Source organism: Hyla sarda, chromosome 5 (assembly GCF_029499605.1).
Source record: "Hyla sarda isolate aHylSar1 chromosome 5, aHylSar1.hap1, whole genome shotgun sequence".
Taxonomy (NCBI): domain Eukaryota; kingdom Metazoa; phylum Chordata; class Amphibia; order Anura; family Hylidae; genus Hyla; species Hyla sarda.
In genome coordinates, this window is record NC_079193.1 from 133357449 (window position 1) to 133378307 (window position 20859).

Below are 20859 nucleotides of genomic sequence, written 5' to 3' on the forward strand. Positions count from 1 at the left end.
ACAGCCCCCTGAGCTAACTGTTAGCAGTAACCAAGACCACAGTTTTCTTTATATACAGAGACCCCCTCAACGGGGACAGGTGAGTATAACATCCTATACTTTTCATTGCACGGATCCCTCAACATACGATGGTTTCAACAAACGATGGTTCATTTGGAACGAATTACCATCGTATGTTGAGTGACCACTGTATTGGACTATGCTGTTTCTGTGCTTTGACCAATTTTTGCTTGGATCTTGACATACTGGACTGGTTATCCAAACGATCACTTGCACAACAGCTGGGACCAAGTGCTGGCCTCCACCTTTTCTACATGTTAGCAGTTTAATTTCACTTTAGATGCCGATCAACTTTGAACGCCGCGTCTAAAGGGTTAATAGCGTGCGGCACCGCAATTGCTTTTTCGGTAAAAATGACAGCTTATCTTTATTCTGTAGGTCCATAAGATTAAAATGATATCCTATCCTATAGGATTGATTTTTATCGTACTTCTGCAAAAAAAAAATCATAGCTTCATGCGCGAAAATTTATACATTTAAAACTGTCCCCTACTACTAATTTTTTCGCGTACGAGGCTGTATGAGGGCTCATATTTAGCGCCGTGATCTGAAGTTTTTATCGGTACCATTTTTGTTTTGACCAAAAATACACAATTTTGGACATTGGAATTTTTTTGTGCATATGCCAATGACCTTGCGGTTATAGTTCGGACATTTACGTACACGGTGATACCACATGTGTTTATTTTTATGTTTATATATTTTTTATATGGAATTTGGGAAAAGGGGGGTGATTTAAACTTTTAATAAGAAAGAGGTTAATGTGTGTTTTTAAACTTTTTTTTTAACTTTTTTTTCTTTTTAACCTGTTAAGGACCCAGGGCATACCTGTACGCCCGGAGTCCGCTCCCGATCTATAACGCGGGGCCACATCATAGCGGGTCGGGCCCGGCCTCTAGCAACGGCCGGAACCCGTGGCTAATCGCGCTGCCGCGTGCTATTAACCCTTTAGACGCGGCGTTCAAAGTTAAACACCGCATCCAAAATGAAAGTGAAACCATGCCGGTTATCTCAGGGAGCTGTTTGGGATAGCCGCGGTGAAATCGCGGCATCCCGAACAGCTTGCAGGACAGCTGGAGGGTCCCTACCTGCCTCCTCGCTGTCCGATCGCCGAATGACAGCCCAGTGCCTGAGATCCAGGCATGAGCAGTCAAGCGGAAGAATCATCGATCACTGGTTTCCTATGAGAAACCAGTGATCAATGTAAAAGATCAGTGTGTGCAGTGTTATAGGTCCCTATGGGAGCTATAACACTGCAAAAAAAAAAGTGAATAAAGATCATTTAACCCCTCCCCTATTAAAAGTTTGAATCACCCCCCTTTTCCCATAAAAAAAAAAAAAGTGTACATAAAAATAAACATGTGGTATCGCCGCGTGCGGAAATGTCCGAATTATAAAAATATATCATTAATTAAACCGCACTGTCAAAGGCGTGCGTGCAAAAAAATTCCAAAGTCCAAAATAGTGCATTTTTGGTCACTTTTTATATCATGAAAAAATGAATAAAAAGCGATCAATAAGTCCTATCAATGCAAAAATGAGTTCTCATACCACCCCATACGTGGAAAAATTAAAAAGTTATAGTGGTCAGAAGATGACAATTTTAAACGTATAAATTTTCATGCATGTAGTTTTGATTTTTTCCAAAAGTACGACAAAATCAAACCTACATAAGTAGGGTATCATTTTAATTGTATGGACCTACAGAATAAAAAGGTGTAATTTTTACCGAAAAATGTACTACGTAGAAACGGAAGTACCCAAAAGTTACAAAATGGCATTTTTTTCTTTAATTTTGTCTCACATTGATTACGTTTCGCCGTAGATTTTTGGGTAAAATGACTGACGTCATTACAAAGTAGAATTGGTGGCGCAAAAAATAAGCCATCATATGGATTTTTAGGTGAAAGATTGAAAGAGTTATGATTTTTTAAAGGTAAGGGGGAAAAAATGAAAATGCAAAAACGGAAAAACCCCGATTCCTTAAGAGGTTAAACACTTTTAGTCCCCTTAGGGGACTTTTAAGAGGAATCATTTGATTCCTCATACAGATCAATGTGGTTCCATAAAACCACAGTAGTCTGTGTGCTCTGCGCTAGATTGATAAAGCCTGGTCCTGCCAGGCTTTATCATTCTCAGCGCAGGAGCAGGCATTGAAGGAGAGGTAAGCACTCAGGCTACCTCAGCAGTGGATCGCCACCCCGCGATCGCGCTGTTGGGGGAGCGATCCACCCCACTGGACCACCAGGGACGGGATAAAGGCACCTTTAGATGCCGCTGTCAGCTTTGAGAGCGGCTATCTAAAGGGTTAATAAGCTGGCCACGGAGATCGCCGCATGTCGGCTATTAACGCCGGCCCCCAGCTACAGGAAAAAGCTGGGGGGCCAGCTGGTATGACGCGTGCTCGATTCGGGAGCCCGTGCCATATCTGGACGTGCCGATCAGCACTAGGCAGCGTTGTAGATGCATAAACTTGAGCCCACTGCAGAGCTCCGGTAACCAATGATGCATTGCTCGGTGTCCTGGTCACGTGGTGTAATGTGCCCAATCACGCTGCAGGAGGCGGGGCAGGACGGAGTCACTACGAGAAGTGCTCGGATTGTGTGCATGGAAACAGGTGTAAATATATATAAGGTACGCTGCAGGAGGTATATATATGGCCAGGAATTAGCGGAATACATTTAAAAATTAGACTGCAGCACCCGCCGTATAAGACAAACCCCGGCTTTTGAGAAGATTTTCCTGGGTTAGAAAGTTGTCTTATACGTCGGAAAATACGGTATATCCTTCTGGAGATAGGGCCTCCTGTACTGTGCACAATAGGCCTGAGGTCTCACCAGTGTTCTGTACAGCAGCATGAGCACTTCTCTCTTTCTACTGCTTATACCTCTCCCTATACATCCAATCATTCTTCTATAATTTCCTGCTGCTCTATTACATTGTCTTATGATATAATGTAGGGTTATGTCTACCCCAACAGTTAGGCTTATTCGTGCACCTATGCCTGCTCCCAGTACTGTTGTGAGCGAACTAATATTGCATCTGCTTTCTATAACCCAATTCCTGATTAGTGCTGGAGACCTAGGTGCTGCAGTCTAAGGCTATGTTCACACACTGGAATGTCCGCATGGATATGCATTCTGTGCAGATTCTGCAGAAAGAAAGAACTTGTTCTTTCTGCGGACATGGAAATCAGAATTTCCGTTATGGAAACATCTGGGATGGAAATTTCGCCTTGGGCACAGTGTAGCAGAATCAACCGGTCTCTGCTGCAGCGGAATCTCTGTTTCGAATTCCAATGTGGACTCTAGCATGGAAATTCCGACATGTGAACATGGTCTAAGACTGTCACACTCCGTGTTTTGCCACTTACACTGGCTTTCTCAAGGAGAAACACAGAGTGTAAATTAAAAATGATCCTCTTTACATGTAAAGGCTATGACATCATCAGTCAGCACTACCATTTATCATAGTAGCCCATCATGTGGTGCTTTACTAAATTCCCTCCATTTACCTGACCAGCACTGGGATTAGAACAAATGAAAAGATGTTACATCCATTGTTTGATGATGTGACATAAAGAATCTGAGCTTTACCCTGAACAATTCTTCTTTCTGTATCCATCATGCTCCTTCTGAGCAGCCAGCCACTTCCTGTGCGTCATAAAGCATCACCGTCCCACCTATAGCTCCTTACCATTAATGTGTGGGCTTAGATGTTCCATAGAACCCTTGTAACTGACAGTGTTACATGAGTAGAAAAGATACCTTATGAGCTGGATTTTTAAATCCCTTTATTTCATGCTGACCTGGTTATTATTATTTAGTTTTCAATATGTTACATTTTAACCTCATGACACATGACATTGAAAGGATTCCTTAAAGGGATATTCCGGCCATAGACATCTTATGATGGGACCCCCGCGATCTCCGTGCAGCACCCGCATTCTATGCCAGGCTGTTGCTCCAGTCTCGGAAACCTGTTTTTCCAGGACTGGAGACGTGACATCATTCCACACCCCCTACATTCATGACGTCACATCCCCAGTCCCGGAAACTCAGAGGTTTTCGAGACTGGAGCAGCAGCCCGGCATAGAATGCAGGTACTGCACGGAGATCGCGGGGGGTCCCAGCGAGCAGACATCTTATCCCCTATCCTTTTGGATAAGGGATAAGATGTCTACGGCCAGACTACCCCTTTAACTCCTAGGTGTTATATGTTGTAATGTTGTAGCATCTTCGCATGTGTGAGTGGCCTTAAAGGTGTACTCCAGTACTTAACAACGTATTTCCTATGCACAGTATAGAGCATATGTGTCTGATCGCAGGGGGTCCAACTGCTGCCGCAGGGATCCGATCATCCAATGGTGGCCGGAGGTCCCCTCAACTGCTTCTGTCCATCTCCAGGGCCTTCTACTCTGGTCTGAGATCCAGCAGACCAGAACAGAAGATCGCCGATAATACTGATCAGTGCTATGCCCTGCTATGATTGCTATAACTGGGACTATTAGAGTGCTTTAAAAAAAAAAAAAAAAAATTAGAAAAATCCCCTCCCCTAATAAAATTGTAAATTGTCCCTTTTTCCCATTTTACCCCCGGAAGTGTAAAAAAAAAAAAAAAAAATAAATAAATTAAAATTAATGAACCTATTTGCTATCGCCCTGTGCATAAATGTCCGAACTATCGAAATATAATGTTATTGATCCCGTATGGTGAACGGCGTAAACGCAAATTTAAAAAAATATTCAACAAATTGCTGCTTTTTTGTCACATAATATTCCAGAAAAAAGTAACTAAAAGTTTCATATATGCAAATGTGGTAGCAATAAATAGTACAGATCACTGCGTCAAAAAAATTTGCCCTCATACATCCGCTTATATGGAAAAATGAAAAAGTTAAAGGGGTTATCCAGAAAAAAACTTTGTTATATATCAACTGGCTCCAGAAAGTTAAACAGATTTTTAAATTACTTCTATTAAAAAATCTTAATCCTTTCAGTATTTATGAGCTTCTGAAGTTAAGGTTATGTCTGTCTAAGTGCTCTCTGATGACACGTGTCTCGGGAACCGCCCAATTTAGAAGCAAATCCCCATAGCAAACCTCTTCTAAACTGGGCGGTTCCCGAGACACGTGTCATCAGAGAGCACTTAGACAGAAAAGAACAACCTTAACTAAACATGACTAAACTGTATCAAAACGTGTGTACAAATTTTTATCTGTATACGGCTAAAACCGTATACGGTTTGAAAAATGATGTCCGGTTGCATCGTTTTTTTTAAGAAAAAAAAGTATACGTTTTGAATTTTTCACTCCATTATGAATAAAGTTTGATTGAAATTCCAAGAAAAAAAAATGTGGAAAGTCAAAAACCGTATGGTAAAAACTGGATGGAACCGTACGCACATACAGTTCTGTACGGTTCCCATTGACTCCTATGTTTAAAAAAAAACGTATACGGTTTAATACGGTTTTTCACCCGGACCAAAAACCGTGGTAGGCCGCGGTTTTCTGTCCAGAAAAAAAAAAAAGTAAAAAAACATGTGGTTTGAAAAACGGAGACAACCGTATACAATATGGTGCATACAGTTTTGAATGGGAAGTCTATGTGCACAGTTTGCTATGCGGTTGCATACGTTTTTTTTTTTTTTTTTTTTTTTTTTTTTTTTTTTTTTTTTTTTTAATGAAACTGAAACCGTATAGCAAAATCGTGGTGTGAACCCATCCTTACAAAAGCATTTTTTAAAGCAGAAAAGTTTTCCCTTATGTTAAAGGAGTAGTCCAGTGGTGATTCTGTGGTGAGCAACTTATCCCCTATCCTAAGGATAGGGGATAAGTTGCAGATCGCGGGGGGTCCGACCGCTGGGGCCCCCTGCGATCTCCTGTACGGAGCCCCGACAGCCCGCGGGAAGGGGGCGTGTCGACCTCCGCACGAGGCGGCGGCCGACACGCCCCCTCAATACAACTCTATGGCAGAGCCGAAGCGCTGCCTTCGGCAATCTCCGGCTCTGCCATAGAGATGTATTGAGGGGGCGTGTCGGCCGCCGCCTCGTGCGGGGGTCGACACCCGCTATCTCGGCGGAGAGCCGGGGCCCCGTACAGAGAGATCGCAGGGGGCCCCAGCGGTCGGACCCCCCGCGATCTGAAACTTATCCCCTATCCTTAGGATAGGGGATACATTTTTCACCACTGGACTACCCCTTTAATAGCCGAAGTTCTTTTTCTACTCTTTATTACCTGTAGCGTTGTTAGAGTGTGTCGGGGGGGGGGGGGGGGGGTGGCTCGCTAAATAGCTGCACTCCAACTATCCCGCAACAACCCATCCACCCTCCTCAGAAATAATATTAAAAACATGCTATGCCGCACCATGAATATCCGTGGAGACTTTTTTGTTTAATTTTGAGCCCGGATTTAGTGACGGTGGGTCGAGTCTTATGTCGCTGCACTGAGGCCGAAGTTTACGTCAGGAAGGAAGACCAACATGCACATAACCAATAGTGAAGCCACAAAAAAAGAAGCACCCCAAAATGTGCATGAAGCTGTATTACTATGGATGTTTTTTTTTTTGTTTTTTTTAAGGAAAAATGTAAGTGCCACTTATGGGTATTTACATTTTTACATTTTGTGGGTACGCCAGCATGTACGTGTCCTAAAATTAACAAGGTGTGCAGTGTGTATTTTCAACCTTAAACCCCTTAAGGACCAAGCCTATTTTAACCTTAAAGGGGTATTCCAGGCCAAAACTTTTTTTTATATATTAACTGGCTCCGGAAAGTTAAACAGATTTGTAAATTAAAGTACAGGTAAGACGTGAAGAAAAAACGGAGCACAGACCTTTAATTGCAGATGATCAGGAACTTCTTTATTGAAGACTTGGGGACACCATATGCTGGGGGAGCAGGACACCGGACAGTTTGTGGGCTACGACCGTATCGCGCTTCAGCGCTTCATCTGGCCCTACGTAAGTACGTCCATGGGGGTGTTTAAAAGCAGTGTGGGTGGTTCTCATAGGTGCGTGTAGCCACTGGATAACTAGGTAGGAGGTACGTAGTGAACACAAGGTGAGACATTAAAGGAGTAGTCCAGTGGTGACCAACTTATCCCCTATCCTAAGGATAGGGGATAAGTTTGAGATTGCGGGGGGTCCGACCGCTGGGGCCCCCTGCGATCACTTGTATGGAGCCCCGACAGCCTGCGGGAAGGGGGCGTGTCGACCTCCGCACGAAGCGGCGGCCAACACGCCCCCTCAATACAACTCTATGGCAGAGCCGAAGCGCTGCCTTCGGCAATCTCCGGCTCTGCCATAGAGATGTATTGAGGGGGCGTGTCGGCCGCCGCTTCGTGCGGAGGTCGACACCCGCTATCTGGCCGGAGAGCCTGGCCCCCGTACAGAGAGATCGCAGGGGGCCCCAGCAGTCGGACCCCCAGCAATCTCAAACTTATCCCCTATCCTTAGCATAGGGGATACGTTTTTCACCACTGGACTACCCCTTTAACCCTCGCCATACCGGGATACAAACATACATGTTAAAACATAGATACGTAACTCCTAGCAACTAGTAAGTTTAAAAACAACCATAAAGCAAAACGGAATGCAAGCCATGCAGACACTAATTAAATGAACACACTCATCTCATTGTGGTCATTAAGACCCAAAGGTCCCGTAGCATTCGTCCGCAATATCCAGCGGGATTCTTTTATTAGTAACGTTCTGTGTCTGTCATTAATTTCTGGGGACTGTTCTACTCTCTCTAATGCCATGAACTTTAAAGCTCGAGGATTGCTATTGTGAAAAGTTCTCATGTGGGCAATAAAGCGCTGAGAACCTTTTCCAGTCTGTATAGACCTAATTATGTTCCCTCACTCTATGATAGAGTGCACGTATAGTTTTTCCTACATAGAAATGGCAACAATCACATTTAAGGCAGTAAACCACATAGTTTGATTTGCATGAAATAAACTGTTTTACTTCAATATTGACACCTCCTAAATTAATAACTTTAGCCCGAGAATTATATACACAGTACGGGCAGCATCCACACGGGAAGTTTCCCGTGGGTCTGCTGTCTGTTATCCAATCTTTTACCTTAGTGTTAGTTTTGGACTGTTGTTTTTTTAATATATCCTGCAATAGTGATATTTTTTTTTGTATGTAACAATAGGATATTTGGTAACAATATCTGATAGATCGGTGTCACCCTGTAACATGTACCAGTTATTAGTGATGACCTGCTTGATTTTGTTATTCAAAGATGAATTTCTAAAAGCAAAAAATAATCTATCAGGGTTGGTGGAAATTTTTGTTTTATTTTTTAGCAGCTTGAATCGGGGAATTTTTTCAATGTGTTTTTGAGCGGCACTTATAGTAGCCGGTGGATATGCTTTGGCCGCAAATCTGGCACTAACTTCTTCGATTTGTTTGACACATATCGGGGTCATTGTTAATTCTTTTAATCCTAACCATTTGACTGTATGGTATACTCTGTTTTAATTTTGCGGGATGGGAAGATGTCTAATGGAGCAGGGCGTTTTTAGATGTAGACTTTCTGAATGCTGAGGTAACAATTTTATTTTTAATGATGTCAATATGAACGTCTAAGAAATCTAATGAGCTCCCACCAAATTGATACGTGAATAACATATTTGTCGCATTGAAGGAATTAAGGTAAGAAATGAAAGATTCAAATTGGTCAGATGTGCCGCTCCATACGACAAACAGGTCGTCCACGTATCTTAGTAACAATTTGATGTGTCTGACGTAGGGATTGGAAAATGAAAAAATACAATTTCTCTCCACAATGGCTAAAAAGATGTTCGCATAGGCGCAAGAGATGGGCGTACCCATCGCTGTGCCTCCCACTTGTTTAAACCATTGTTCTTTAAACCTGAAAACATTGTTGGTGAGGACTAGATGGGTAGATTCCACGATAAACTGTTTAAAGGTATTTGTCCCCTCTGTGCTCTGTAGAAACACGTCGAGAGCCCGTATCCCCGCATCATGTGGGATGCGAGTATACAAGCTCTCGACGTCCACAGAGCACAAGGAGAATCCCTCCTGCCATTCAAAGCTGTCAAGAGCCATAATCAAATCCCCTGTATCTCGTAGATAGGTGAGGATGGAAGAAAGGAGCGGGGACACCAACCAATCCAGGTAGCTGGAAAGGAATTGCATGGGGGCCCCAATCCCGGCCACAATAGGGCGGCCGGGTGGGGGATGCACCCCTTTGTGCACTTTAGGTACAATGTACCACTTAGCCTTACTAGGAGAAGTAGGCATCAATTCCAGTGGCTACTCGTACCTATGAGAACCACCCACATTGTTTTTAAACACCCCCATGGACATACTTACGTAGGGCCAGATGAAGCGCGATACGGTCGTAGCCCACGAACTGTCCGGTGTCCTGCCCCCCCCCCCCCCCCAGCATATGGTGTCCCCAAGTCTTCAATAAAGAAGTTCCTGATCATCTGCAACTAAAGGTCTGTGCTCCGTTTTTTCTTCACTTCTTACCTGTACTTGGATTACCATTTGACTGCCTCACACGTGTCAGCACGACCTCTAATAGTTGTTTGCATGGGGATAGCCTGACTGAAATTAGCCTGATCTGTTGCAGTGCATTCCGTCCCATCAGCACAGCACCTAGGGAGGGTGCCCGGCCACGCGTCTTATGTGTGAACAGATTTGTAAATTACTTCTATTGAAAAATCTTAATCCTTTCAATAGTTATTAGCTTCTGAAGTTGAGTTGTTGTTTTCTGTCTAACTGCTCTCTGATGACTCACGTCCCGGGAGCTGTGCAGTTCCTATGGGGATATTCTCCCATCATGCACAGCTCCCGGGACGTGACATCATCTTTGAGCAGTTAGACAGAAAACTTCAGAAGCTAATAACTATTGCAAGGATTAAGATTTTTTAATAGAAGTAATTTACAAATCTGTTTAACTTTCCGGAGCCAGTTGATATATATAAAAAAAGGTTTTGCCTGGAATGGGGTATTCCAGGCAAAACCTTTTTTTATATATATCAACTGGCTTAAAGGGGTTTTAAGGATCAGGCCAATTTTATTTTAGCATTTTCGTTTTTTTCCTCCTCGCCTTCTAAAATCCATAACTCTTTTATATTTCCATCTACAGACCCATATAAGGACTTGTTTTTTGCGTGACCAATTGTACTTTGCAATGAAACCTCTCATTTTACCATAAAATGTACTGCGAACCCAAAAATTTTTTTTTTTTAGGGCGGAAATTTAAATGAAAACCACAATTTTGCACATTTTGGAGGGTCAATACGATTAAAATGATACCCATGGCTAGATACTTTTATATTTTTGTACCGCTTAAAAAAAAAAATCTAAAACCTTTTGTACAAAATCAGTAATCTAAAATCACCCTATTTTGACAACCTATAACTTTTACATTTTTCTGTACATTGTTTGCGCCGTCATCTGTACTTTTTTCGATACCACATTTGCATATATAAAACTTTTAGATCATTTTTTACTACTTTTTTTTTTTTTTTTATAAAATGTGACAAAAAAAATGCATTTTTTAAAATATTTTTTACGTTTACGCCATTCACCGTACGGGATCATTAACATTATATTTTGAAAGTTCGGACATTTACCCATGCAGCGATACCAAATATGTTTATAAAAAAATAATTTTTTACGCTTTTTGGGGGTAAAATGGGAAAAACTGACAATTTTTATTTTTATTGGGGAAGGGGATTTTTCACTTTTTTTTTAAACACTTTTTACATTTTAAACACTATAGCAATCATTTGATTTCTAATACTGTTCAGTGCTATGCATAGGACGTAGCACCGATCAGTATTATCGTTCATCTGCTCTGGTCTGCTCGATCAGAGCAGAAGACCCCGGGAGATGGACGGAGCCAGGTGAGGGGACCTCCGGCCGCCATGCTGGATAATCGGATCGCTGCGGGCGATCCGATCATCCATTCAAAGTACCGCACTGCTGCAGATGCCGTGATCTGTATTGATCACGGCATCTGGATGGCGATCGCGGATGTCGGCCATTACCGGCGGGTCCCCGGCTGCTGCTAGCAGCCGGAACCTGCCGTGTATGACGCGAGCACCGTTCCGATGCTCGCGGTCATACACAGAACGTAAATGTACGTCAAGTCCCGCCAAACCAGGACATACTTTTAGTTAGTGGAGCAGTGTGCATGCCTGACTGCTGCCTCCACTCATTGTCTGTGAGACTCCCAAACATTTCCAGGTGCCGACCTTGGTTATATTTGTCCAATAGAGAATAGAAGAAAATGGGCCACCTTTCAGTCAGAACCCACCGATCATGTGGCAGGGGGATAACTCCTTTTAAGTTCTTACTTAGGTTGCTTGACCATTTTATTATTTTGTGTGTATTTAAATAATGGTATCTCATGTTTGATATTCTATTTTGTAGTTATCGACTCAAAGAGAAGTTGTGGCTCGAGTAATTCAACGTATCTGTGAAAAGAACAAAAAGAATGTTCTAGCATTTGGATATGGTCTGGTTGCTGAAAAGAGCTCACTGCGTGTTCAGTTTGCACCAAATATTTGCAGTTATTTTCCAAATCCAACAACAGCAACTATTGGCACAAGTGTCCTCTGGGAAATCCTTCTAAGTAGGGTGGGAGATGATGTTATGATGCATTTATTGGAAAACTGTTCACTTTTCGTGAAGGTGCCACCCAGTTGTTGCTATCAGTTGTGTGGTCAGCCTATATATAATTTGAGCATAGAGGAAACACTTCCATTACCTTGGCTTAAACAAGATAGTTTTATCTATAAATGCAATGTTTTAACTCAGTATATTCAGGTACATTCTGTTTTTTCTAAAACATCCTTATCAAAAAGGGCCATATTTAGGAACAAAATAAAGAATCAAAAAAAGGTTAAATCGAAAACAGAAACAAAGGTTATGACAAAAGCAGGAGAAAACCATTCCAGCAATGGACCACTAAATTATTTGACTAACATTGGTGAGCATATCAGTGAAAACAGGCTTACAAAAAGACCTTCGAATATTGACATATGTGATATTCCAACCAAAAGACCCAAAACAGAACAGAAAAACAATGACTCTTATACGTCTGATCGTTTAATCACAAAACCACATTCTTCCAAACCAGACGATGACATAGTGTGCCAGTGTACCACTCAAAAAGAACCCAAAAAGCAGTTTGCTGTTATGAGAGACGTTCTCAATGAAACATCCGTAAGCTTCATCGTAAGCGATTTTGTTGAGCCTCAAATTAAACCAACCTCCCACAATTCTCTTTGTACATCGTCAGACAGAATTTCACCATCTAGCATTTTTGTTGACAGTAGTAAAATGTTGTACGCGAATCCAATCTCTAAGGAAGGATTTTTGGAAAGTTTTATACTAAACATGTTGGAAAGTAACTCCAGTGGCAGTCTAACTCTTATTGAAACGATATTTATGAATAACAATGTTTTTGAGCAAGACTCTGACTTACAGGTTCCTTGTAAAAGCAAAAAAAAGAAAAAAGTATGCAAACGTTATTGGCAATTGATTCCAGTTTTTCATAAACTGCTAGAAAATCACAAATTGTGTCCATACATGTCACTGTTAAAAAAACATTGCCCTGTCAAAACTATTGGAAGGAACAGAAGTGACTTTATCCATGGAAAAAACAACGATGATGGTATTTCTAACAGCGAACTATCGGGTGTTGAGTGTGATCATACCAACGGCACAAAGGCTGATTGTGAATCGAGTAACACTATTGTATACTCACTAAATGATACAAAAATTGTTACAAACCAAACTGGTGTTCACATGGAAGAACAGCGCAGAAAGCATGGAGATAAACTATATGATTTACTTAAGCAACATAACAGTGTCTGGCAAGTCTATACATTTGTCAGAGAATGTCTGCATATAATTGTGCCTGAAAGCCTGTGGGGGTCTAGTCACAACAAGTGTCGCTTCCTCAGAAATGTCAAAATGTTGATTAAATCTGTCAAGTGTGAGAAGATTTCCTTGTCAGAACTAGTTCACAAGATGAGAGTAGAAGACTGTTCATGGCTACGTCTAAACAAAAGTGAGTTGAGGGGAAATTGTCACCAATTTTAGCCCCTATAAATTGTTTCCGTCACCCTGTAGAAAATGTAAATCTCTTCCTAAACTTATCTATATGCAAGTGTACTCAGGCACATTATAGATCTTAGAAAACAAAGTAAAAAAAAAAATCCTATGCCATATTCTAAGTAAAACATATGGGTCTTCTCTTTGACATTCAGGAGTCCTGTACATAATCTAAATCATTACTAACCAAGCCCTTCTTGACATTGAATTGCTCTGCTACATGATCCACAGGCCTCTCTAAATCTAGATAGAGACTGGCATATATGCGCAGTATAAAGACATGCAGTCATGGCCATAAATGTTGGCACCCCTGAAATTTATCAAGAAAATTAAGTATTTCTCACAGAAAAGGATTGCAGTAACACATTACTTTTCTATACACATGTTTATACCCTTTGTGTGTATTGCAACTAAACCAAAAAAGGAGGAAAAAGGCAAATTGGAAATAATGTCACACTAAACTCCAAAAATGGTCTGGACAAAATTATTGGCACCCTTAACTTAATATTTGGTTGCACACCCTTTGGAAAAAAAAACTGAAATCAGTTGCTTCCTATTAGGGATCGACCGATTATCGGTATGGCCGATATTATCGGGCGATAATCACGATTTTGGGCATTATCGGTATCGGCAATTACCTTGCCGATAATGCCCCGCGACCGCCGCCGCACCGCGTCACACCCCCACCGTAGTGCTGGGCGGTATACCGGTATGAGCCGGATACCGTTTTTTTTTTCCTCCCACGGTATGGATTATTGCCCATACCGCTATACCATTTGGGCCCCTCCCCCACCCTCCGAGTCAATAAAAAAAATTAAACTTACCCGTAATGGGGGTGGTCCATCCTTCCTGTAATGTCCGGCGGCATTCCGGGTGGAGGGTGAACCGGTCCGGGCTGTCCTTCTCCGGGGGTCCTCTTCTCCACTCCGGGCAGGTTCCGGCCTAGTACGCTGCATAGACGCCGCTACGCCGTGACGTCAGGTGCGTCGCTGCGCAGCGGCGTCTATGCAGTGTTACTAGGCTGGAGCCTGCCCGGAGTGGAGAAGAAGACCCCCAGAGAAGGACAGCCCGGACCGGTTCACCCTCCACCTGGAATGCCGCCGGACACTACAGGAAGGATGGATGGCCCGGACCACCCTCCCCGGACGGTCCCTGCAGCAACTGGGAAGGTGAGTCAGGGTTCTGGGATGGACAGGGGTCGGTATAATATACTATACCTACAGTAGGCCCTCCAGCTGTTGCAAAACTACAACTTCCAGCATGCCTGTCCGGGCATGCTGGGAGTAGTAGTTTTGCAACAGCTGGAGGCACCCCTAGGCGCGGCGGGGGGAGCGGAGGCGGTGATAGGTCTCAGGACCCCCGGACAGGCAGGGGGAGAGAAGCGGGTGGCAACGCAAAATCCACTGCAGTGCTTTGATTTAAAGCGCCCGCTTTAAATCAATGATCTGCAGCGGTGTCGCGGGGGGATAAATAGCCGATAACTTATACTGGAATATCGGTATAAGTTATCGGCTATCGGCCCTAACCTCCACCGATTATCGGTATCGGCCCTAAAAAAATATTGGTCGATCCCTACTTCCTATAGCCATCAATAAGCTTCTTACACCTCTCAGCCAGAATGTTGGACCACTCTTCCTTTGCAAACTCCTCCAGGGTCTCTTGGAAGGGCAATTTTAAGATCTCTCCACCGGTGTTCAATGGGATTTAGATCTGGACTCATTGCTGGCCACTTCAGAACTTTCCAGCGCTTTGTTGGCACCAATTTCGAAGTGCTCTTTGTCATATGTTTGTGGTTATTGTTCTGCTGGAAGACCCAAGATCCCGGATACAAACCCAGCTTTCTGACACTGAACTGTACATTTCCTGATGCCTTGCACACATTCAAGGCACCCAGTGCCAGAGGAAGCAAAAACTACCCCAAAACATCATTGAACCTCCACCATATTTCACTGTAGGTATTGTTCTTTTCTTTGTAGGCCTCATTCCGTTTTCAGTAAACAGCAGAATGATGTGCTTTACCAAAAAGCTCTATCTTGGTCTCATCTGTCCACAAGACGTTTTCCTAGAAGGATTTTGGCTTACTCAAGTTCATTTTGGCAAAATGTAGTCTTGTTTTTTTGTCTCTGTGTCAGCAGTGGGGTCCTCCTGGGTCTCCTGCCATAGCGTTTCATTTCATTTAAATGTCGACTGATAGTTTGCACTAACACTGATGGTCCCTGAGCCTGCAGGACAGCTTGAATATCTTTGGAACTTGTTTGGGGCTGCTTATCCACCATCCGGGCTATCCTGCATTGACACCTTTCATCAATTTTTCTTTTCCGTCCATCCCAGGGAGATTAGCTACAGTGCCAGGGGTTGCAAATTTCTTGATAATGTTGCGCACTGTGTACAAAGGCTAAGCTAGATCTCTGGAGATGGACTTGTAATCTTTAGGTTGTTGATATTGTTCATGCTTAGTGTGGCACAAACAGACACACAGTGCAAAGACTAAGTGAACTTCTCTCCTTTTGTATCTGCTTTCAGGTGTGATTTTTATATTGCCCACACCTGTTACTTGCCCCAGGTGAGTTTAAAGGAGCATCACACTTGAAACAATCTTATTTATCCACAATTTTGAAAGGGTGCCAATAATTTTGTCCAGACCATTTTTGGAGTTTGGTGTGACATTATGTCCAATTTGCTTTTTTTCCTCCTTTTCTTGGTTTAGTTCCAATACACACAAAGGGAATAAACGTGTATAGCAAAAAATGTGTTACTACAATCCTTTTCTGTGAGAAATACTTAATTTTCTAGAAAAATTTCAGGGGTGCCAACATATATGGCCATGACTGTATGGTCATCTGCTTATAGCAGGGAGCAAAGGAAATCTGTCACTGTGAAGATGCAGTCCAATCTGCAGACATCATGTTATAGAGCAGGTGGAGCTAAGCAGATGGAAATATAGTTTTGTGGAAAAGTTTCCTTGTCATTTATTCAAGCCACTGCTCATTCTGGGCTATATAGTCATGTGGTCAGTTCTGCTCAATGATGGACAACTATCGGTGTATAAGTGTACATATAGAGAGAGCTGGCAATACCTCAGGACCATCCACATAACTACTTTGCCCAGATTAAGCAGAGGTTTATGTGAATAAATGACAATGTATTCTGGAACTTTCCCTCAAAGTTATAGTGTGAGATTTTACAATCAGCCTTAAACGCTAATTGTCTGTTTTTTCCCACAGCAATCAATCACAGCATTAATAACTCTGGGATGCTTTTACTTTTCATTCTGATTCCGAGAATTGTTTTTTCGTGACATATTCTACTTTACGTCAGTAGTAAATTTTTGTCAATACTTGCATCACTTCTTGGTGAAAAATTCAATAGAAAATTTTGCATTTTTTTTTTACTTTGCAGCTATCTGCTTATAAGGAAAATAGACATAACAAATACATTATATTGATTCACATATACAATATATCTACTTTTATATTTTCAACATAAAGTTGACATGTTTTTACAGTTTAAGTGGATTTGAGGGGCCTTCATATTAGAAATACCGCATAAATTACCCCATTATAAAAACTGCACACCTCAAAGTATTCAAAATGACATTCAGAAAGTGTGTAAACCCTTTAGGTGTTTCACAGGAATAGCAGCAAAGTGAAGGAGAAAATTCTAAATCTTAATTTTTTACTCTCATGTAGGAATTGACCGATATTGGTTTGTTAGGACCGATAGCCGATAACTTATACCGATATTCCGGTATAAGTTATCGGCTATTTATCCCCCCCGCGACACCGCTGCAGATCATTGATCTAAAGCGGGCGCTTTAAATCAATGCACTGCAGTGGCTTTTGCACTGCCATAGACCGCCGCCGCCACCCGCTACTCTCCCCCTGCCTGTCCGGGGGTCCTGAGTCCTATCACCGCCACCCCTGCACCGCTCCGCGCCCCCCTACCGTCGCGCCGCACCCCCCTCTACATCTGGCTCTGGTGGCGTCCTCCTGAGCTGTCACTGCGCGCACTGACTGTGACGTCACGTCGCGCACGTCACGTTACTCGTCATTGCGCACAGCGTAAGGCAGGACGCAGCAGGAGCCAGAAGTAGCATGGGCCCCAGGAACAGGTAATAATAAAACCGGGGATGGGGGAGGCAATGGGGCCGGGGCGGTGCGGTGCGGCGGGTTGGGGGTGGCCGTGGGGGCGGGGCGGGGCATTATCGGCTTATCGGCAAGGTAATTGCCGATAGCGATAATGCCCAAAATCGTGATTATCGCCAGATAATATCGGCCAAACCGATAAGCGGTCGATCCCGACTCTCATGTTTTTGTAGAGACAGGAGAAAAAGCCCCCCAAAATTTGTAACCCAATACCTCATGTGTATGTAAAGAAATACCTCATATGTGTATGTAAAGTGTTCGGTGGGCGCAGTAAAGGGCTCAGAAGGGAAGGAGCAACAATGAGATTTTGGAGAGTGAGTTTTTCTGAAATGGTTTTAGAGAGGCATGTCACATTTAGAAAGAACAGCAAAAAAAAGAACAACACGGAATACTATTTTGGAAACTACACCCCTCAAGGAACGTAACAAGGGGTACAGTGAGCCTTAACACCTCACAGGTGTTAGACGATTTTTTGTTAAAGTCTGATGTGTAAATTTACATTTTTTTTTTCACTAAAATGCTGGTTTCCCCCCAAATTTTTACAAGGGGTTAAAGGAGAAAATGCCCCCCCAAATTTGTAATCCCATCTCTTCGGAGTATGGAAATACCCCATGTGTGGACGTCAAGTGCACTACGGGCGCACTACAATGCTCAGAAGTATTTTGGGGGCATGTCGCATGTAGTAAGCCAAGATGGTGCCAGAACAGCAAAAAATAAAACCCACATGGCATACTATTTTGGAAACTACATGCCTCAAGGAACATAACAAAGAGTACAGTGAACCTTAACCCCTTAAGGACCGGGGTTTTTTCTGTTTTTGCATTTTCGTTTTTGGCTCCTTGCCTTTAAAAAATCATAACTCTTTCAATTTTGCACCTAAAAATCCATATGATGGCTTATTTTTTGCGCCACCAATTCTACTTTGTAATGACGTCAGTCATTTTGCCCAAAAATCTACGGTGAAACGGAAAAAAAAAATCATTGTGCGACAAAATTGAAAAAAACACGCTGTTTTGTAACTTTTGGGGGCTTCCGTTTCTACGTAGTAAATTTTTCGGTTAAAATGACACCATATCTTTATTCTGTAGGTCCATACGATTAAAATGATACCCTACTTATATAGGTTTGATTTTGTCGGACTTCTGGAAAAAATCATAACTACATGCAGGAAAATTAATACGTTTAAAATTGTCATCTTCTGACCCCTATAACTTATTTATTCTTCCGTGTATGAGGGCTCATTTTTTGCGCCGTGATCTGAAGTTTTTAACGGTACCATTTTTGCATTGATAGGACTTATTGATCGCTTTTTATTCATTTTTAAATGATATAAAAAGTGACCAAAAATGCACTATTTTGGACTTTGGAATTTTTTTGCGCGCACGCCATTGACCGAGCGGTTTCATTAATTATATATTTTTATAATTTGGACATTTCCGCACGCGGTGATACTATATATGTTTATTTTTATTTACACTGTATTTTTTTTTTATTGGAAAAGGGGGGTGATTCAAACTTTTAATAGGGGAGGAGTTAAATGATCTTTATTAACTTTTTTTTCCCACTTTTTCTTTGCAGTGTTATAGGTCCCATAGGGACCTATAACACTGCACACACTGATCTTCATCATTGATCACTGGTTTCTCATAAGAAACCAGTGATCAACGATTCTGCCGCATGACTGCTCAGGCCTGGATCTCAGGCACTGAGCAGTCATTCGGCGATCGGACAGGGAGGAGGCAGGAAGGGGCCCTCCCGCTGTCCTGTCAGCTGTTCGGGATGCCGCGATTAGCCGCGGCTATCCCGAACAGCCCGACTGAACGATCCGGCCACTTTCACTTTTAGCCGCGCGGCTCGGCTCTGAGCGCGCGGCAAAACTGTTAATGGTGCTGCGCGCTATTAGAGGCAGGTCCCGGCTTCACTATGACGCCGGGCCCGTTGTGATATGATGCGGGGTTACTGTGTAACCCCGCGTTATATCAGGAGAGCAGGTACGCCCTTGGTCCTTAAGGGGTTAAATGGGTACTCTCATAAAAAATAAATGTACTAAAAAAAAAGTTTCTAATATATTTTATTTAAAAAAAAAATCATGTTTTATGTTTTTTTTTTACGTTTGTAAACCTGTCCACTAGGTGTTACCCTATATAGCTCAGGATTACTTTACACCCCTGATGTTCAGCACATTCGGACCAACGCTGGCCGGGCTTTTTTTCCTATTCTCCCTTGTGAAAATGAAAAATGTAGGGCAACATGAGCATTTTAGTGAAAACCTTTTTGGTTTCATTTTCACATCCAACTTTAACGAAAATTTGTCAAATACCTGTGGGGTGTTAAAGGGGTTATCCAGGATAAAACTTTTATTTTTTTATATCAACTGGCTCCAGAAAGTTAAACAGATTTGTAAATTACTTCTATTAAAAAATATTAATCCTTTCAGTACTTATGAGCTTCTGAAGTTAAGGTTGTTCTTTTCTAAGTGCTCTCTGATGACACGTTTCTCGGGAGCCGCCCAGTTTAGAAGCAAATCCCCATAGCAAACCCCTTTTAAACTGGGCGGTTCCCGAGACACCTGTCATCAGAGAGCACTTAGACAGAAAAGAACAACCTTAACTTCAGAAGCTCATAAGTACTGAAAGGATTAAGATTTTTTAATAGAAGTAATTTACAAATCTGTTTAACTTTCTGGAGCCAGTTGAGATATATATATATATATATAAAGAAAAGGTTTTTCCTGGATAACCCCTTTAACCTGTTAAGGACACAGGGCATACCTGTACGTCCTGAGTCCGCTCCCGTTCTATAACACAGGGCCATGGCGTGGCCCCGCGTCATAGCGGGTCGGGCCCGGCCTCTAACAATGGCCCGGACCCTTGGCTAATAGCGCGCGGCATTGATCGCGGTGCCGCGCGCTATTAACCGATTAGACGCGGCGTTCAAAGTTGAACACCGCGTCTAAAATGAAACTAAATCACTGCTGGTTAGCTCAGGGAGCCTTTTTGGGATCGCCGCGGCGGCATCCCGAACAGCTTACAAGACAGCTGGAGGATCCCTACCTGCCTCCTCGCTGTCCGATCGCCGGCTGACTGCTCAGTGCCTGAGATCCAGGCATGAGCAGTCAAGCAGGCAGAATCATCGATCAGTGGTTTCTTATGAGAAACCACTGATCAATGTAAAAGATCAGTGGGTGCAGTGTTATAGGTCCCTATGGGAGCTATAACATTGCAAAAAAAAAGTGAATAAAGATCATTCCCTAATAAAAGTTTGAATCACCCCCCTTTTCCCATTTAAAAAAAAAACTGTGTAAATAAAAAAAAACATGTGTTATCGCCATGTGCGGAAATGTCAGAATTATAAAAATATCGTTAATTAAACCGCACGGTCAATGGCATACGTGCAAAAAAATTCCAAAGTAGTGCATTTTTGGTCACTTTTTATATCATAAATAAGTATATCAATAAGTCCTATCAATGTAAAAATTGTACCACTATAAACTTCAGATCACGGCGCAAAAAATTTGCCTTCATACCGCCCCATATGCGTAACAAT

The 20859-nt window shown here is 42.5% G+C and overlaps 1 protein-coding gene across 2 annotated transcripts in view; it reads left to right on the forward strand.

Annotated features, from left to right (window-relative positions):
• TERT (telomerase reverse transcriptase) overlaps nucleotides 1-20859 on the forward strand; it is a 146289-nt gene that overhangs the window by 6240 nt on the left and 119190 nt on the right. For both annotated transcript variants that reach the window (XM_056520288.1, XM_056520289.1), the window contains exon 2: nucleotides 11480-13124. In XM_056520288.1, coding sequence (XP_056376263.1) covers nucleotides 11480-13124 — 1645 coding nt within the window. The remainder of the gene's footprint in view (nucleotides 1-11479; nucleotides 13125-20859) is intronic.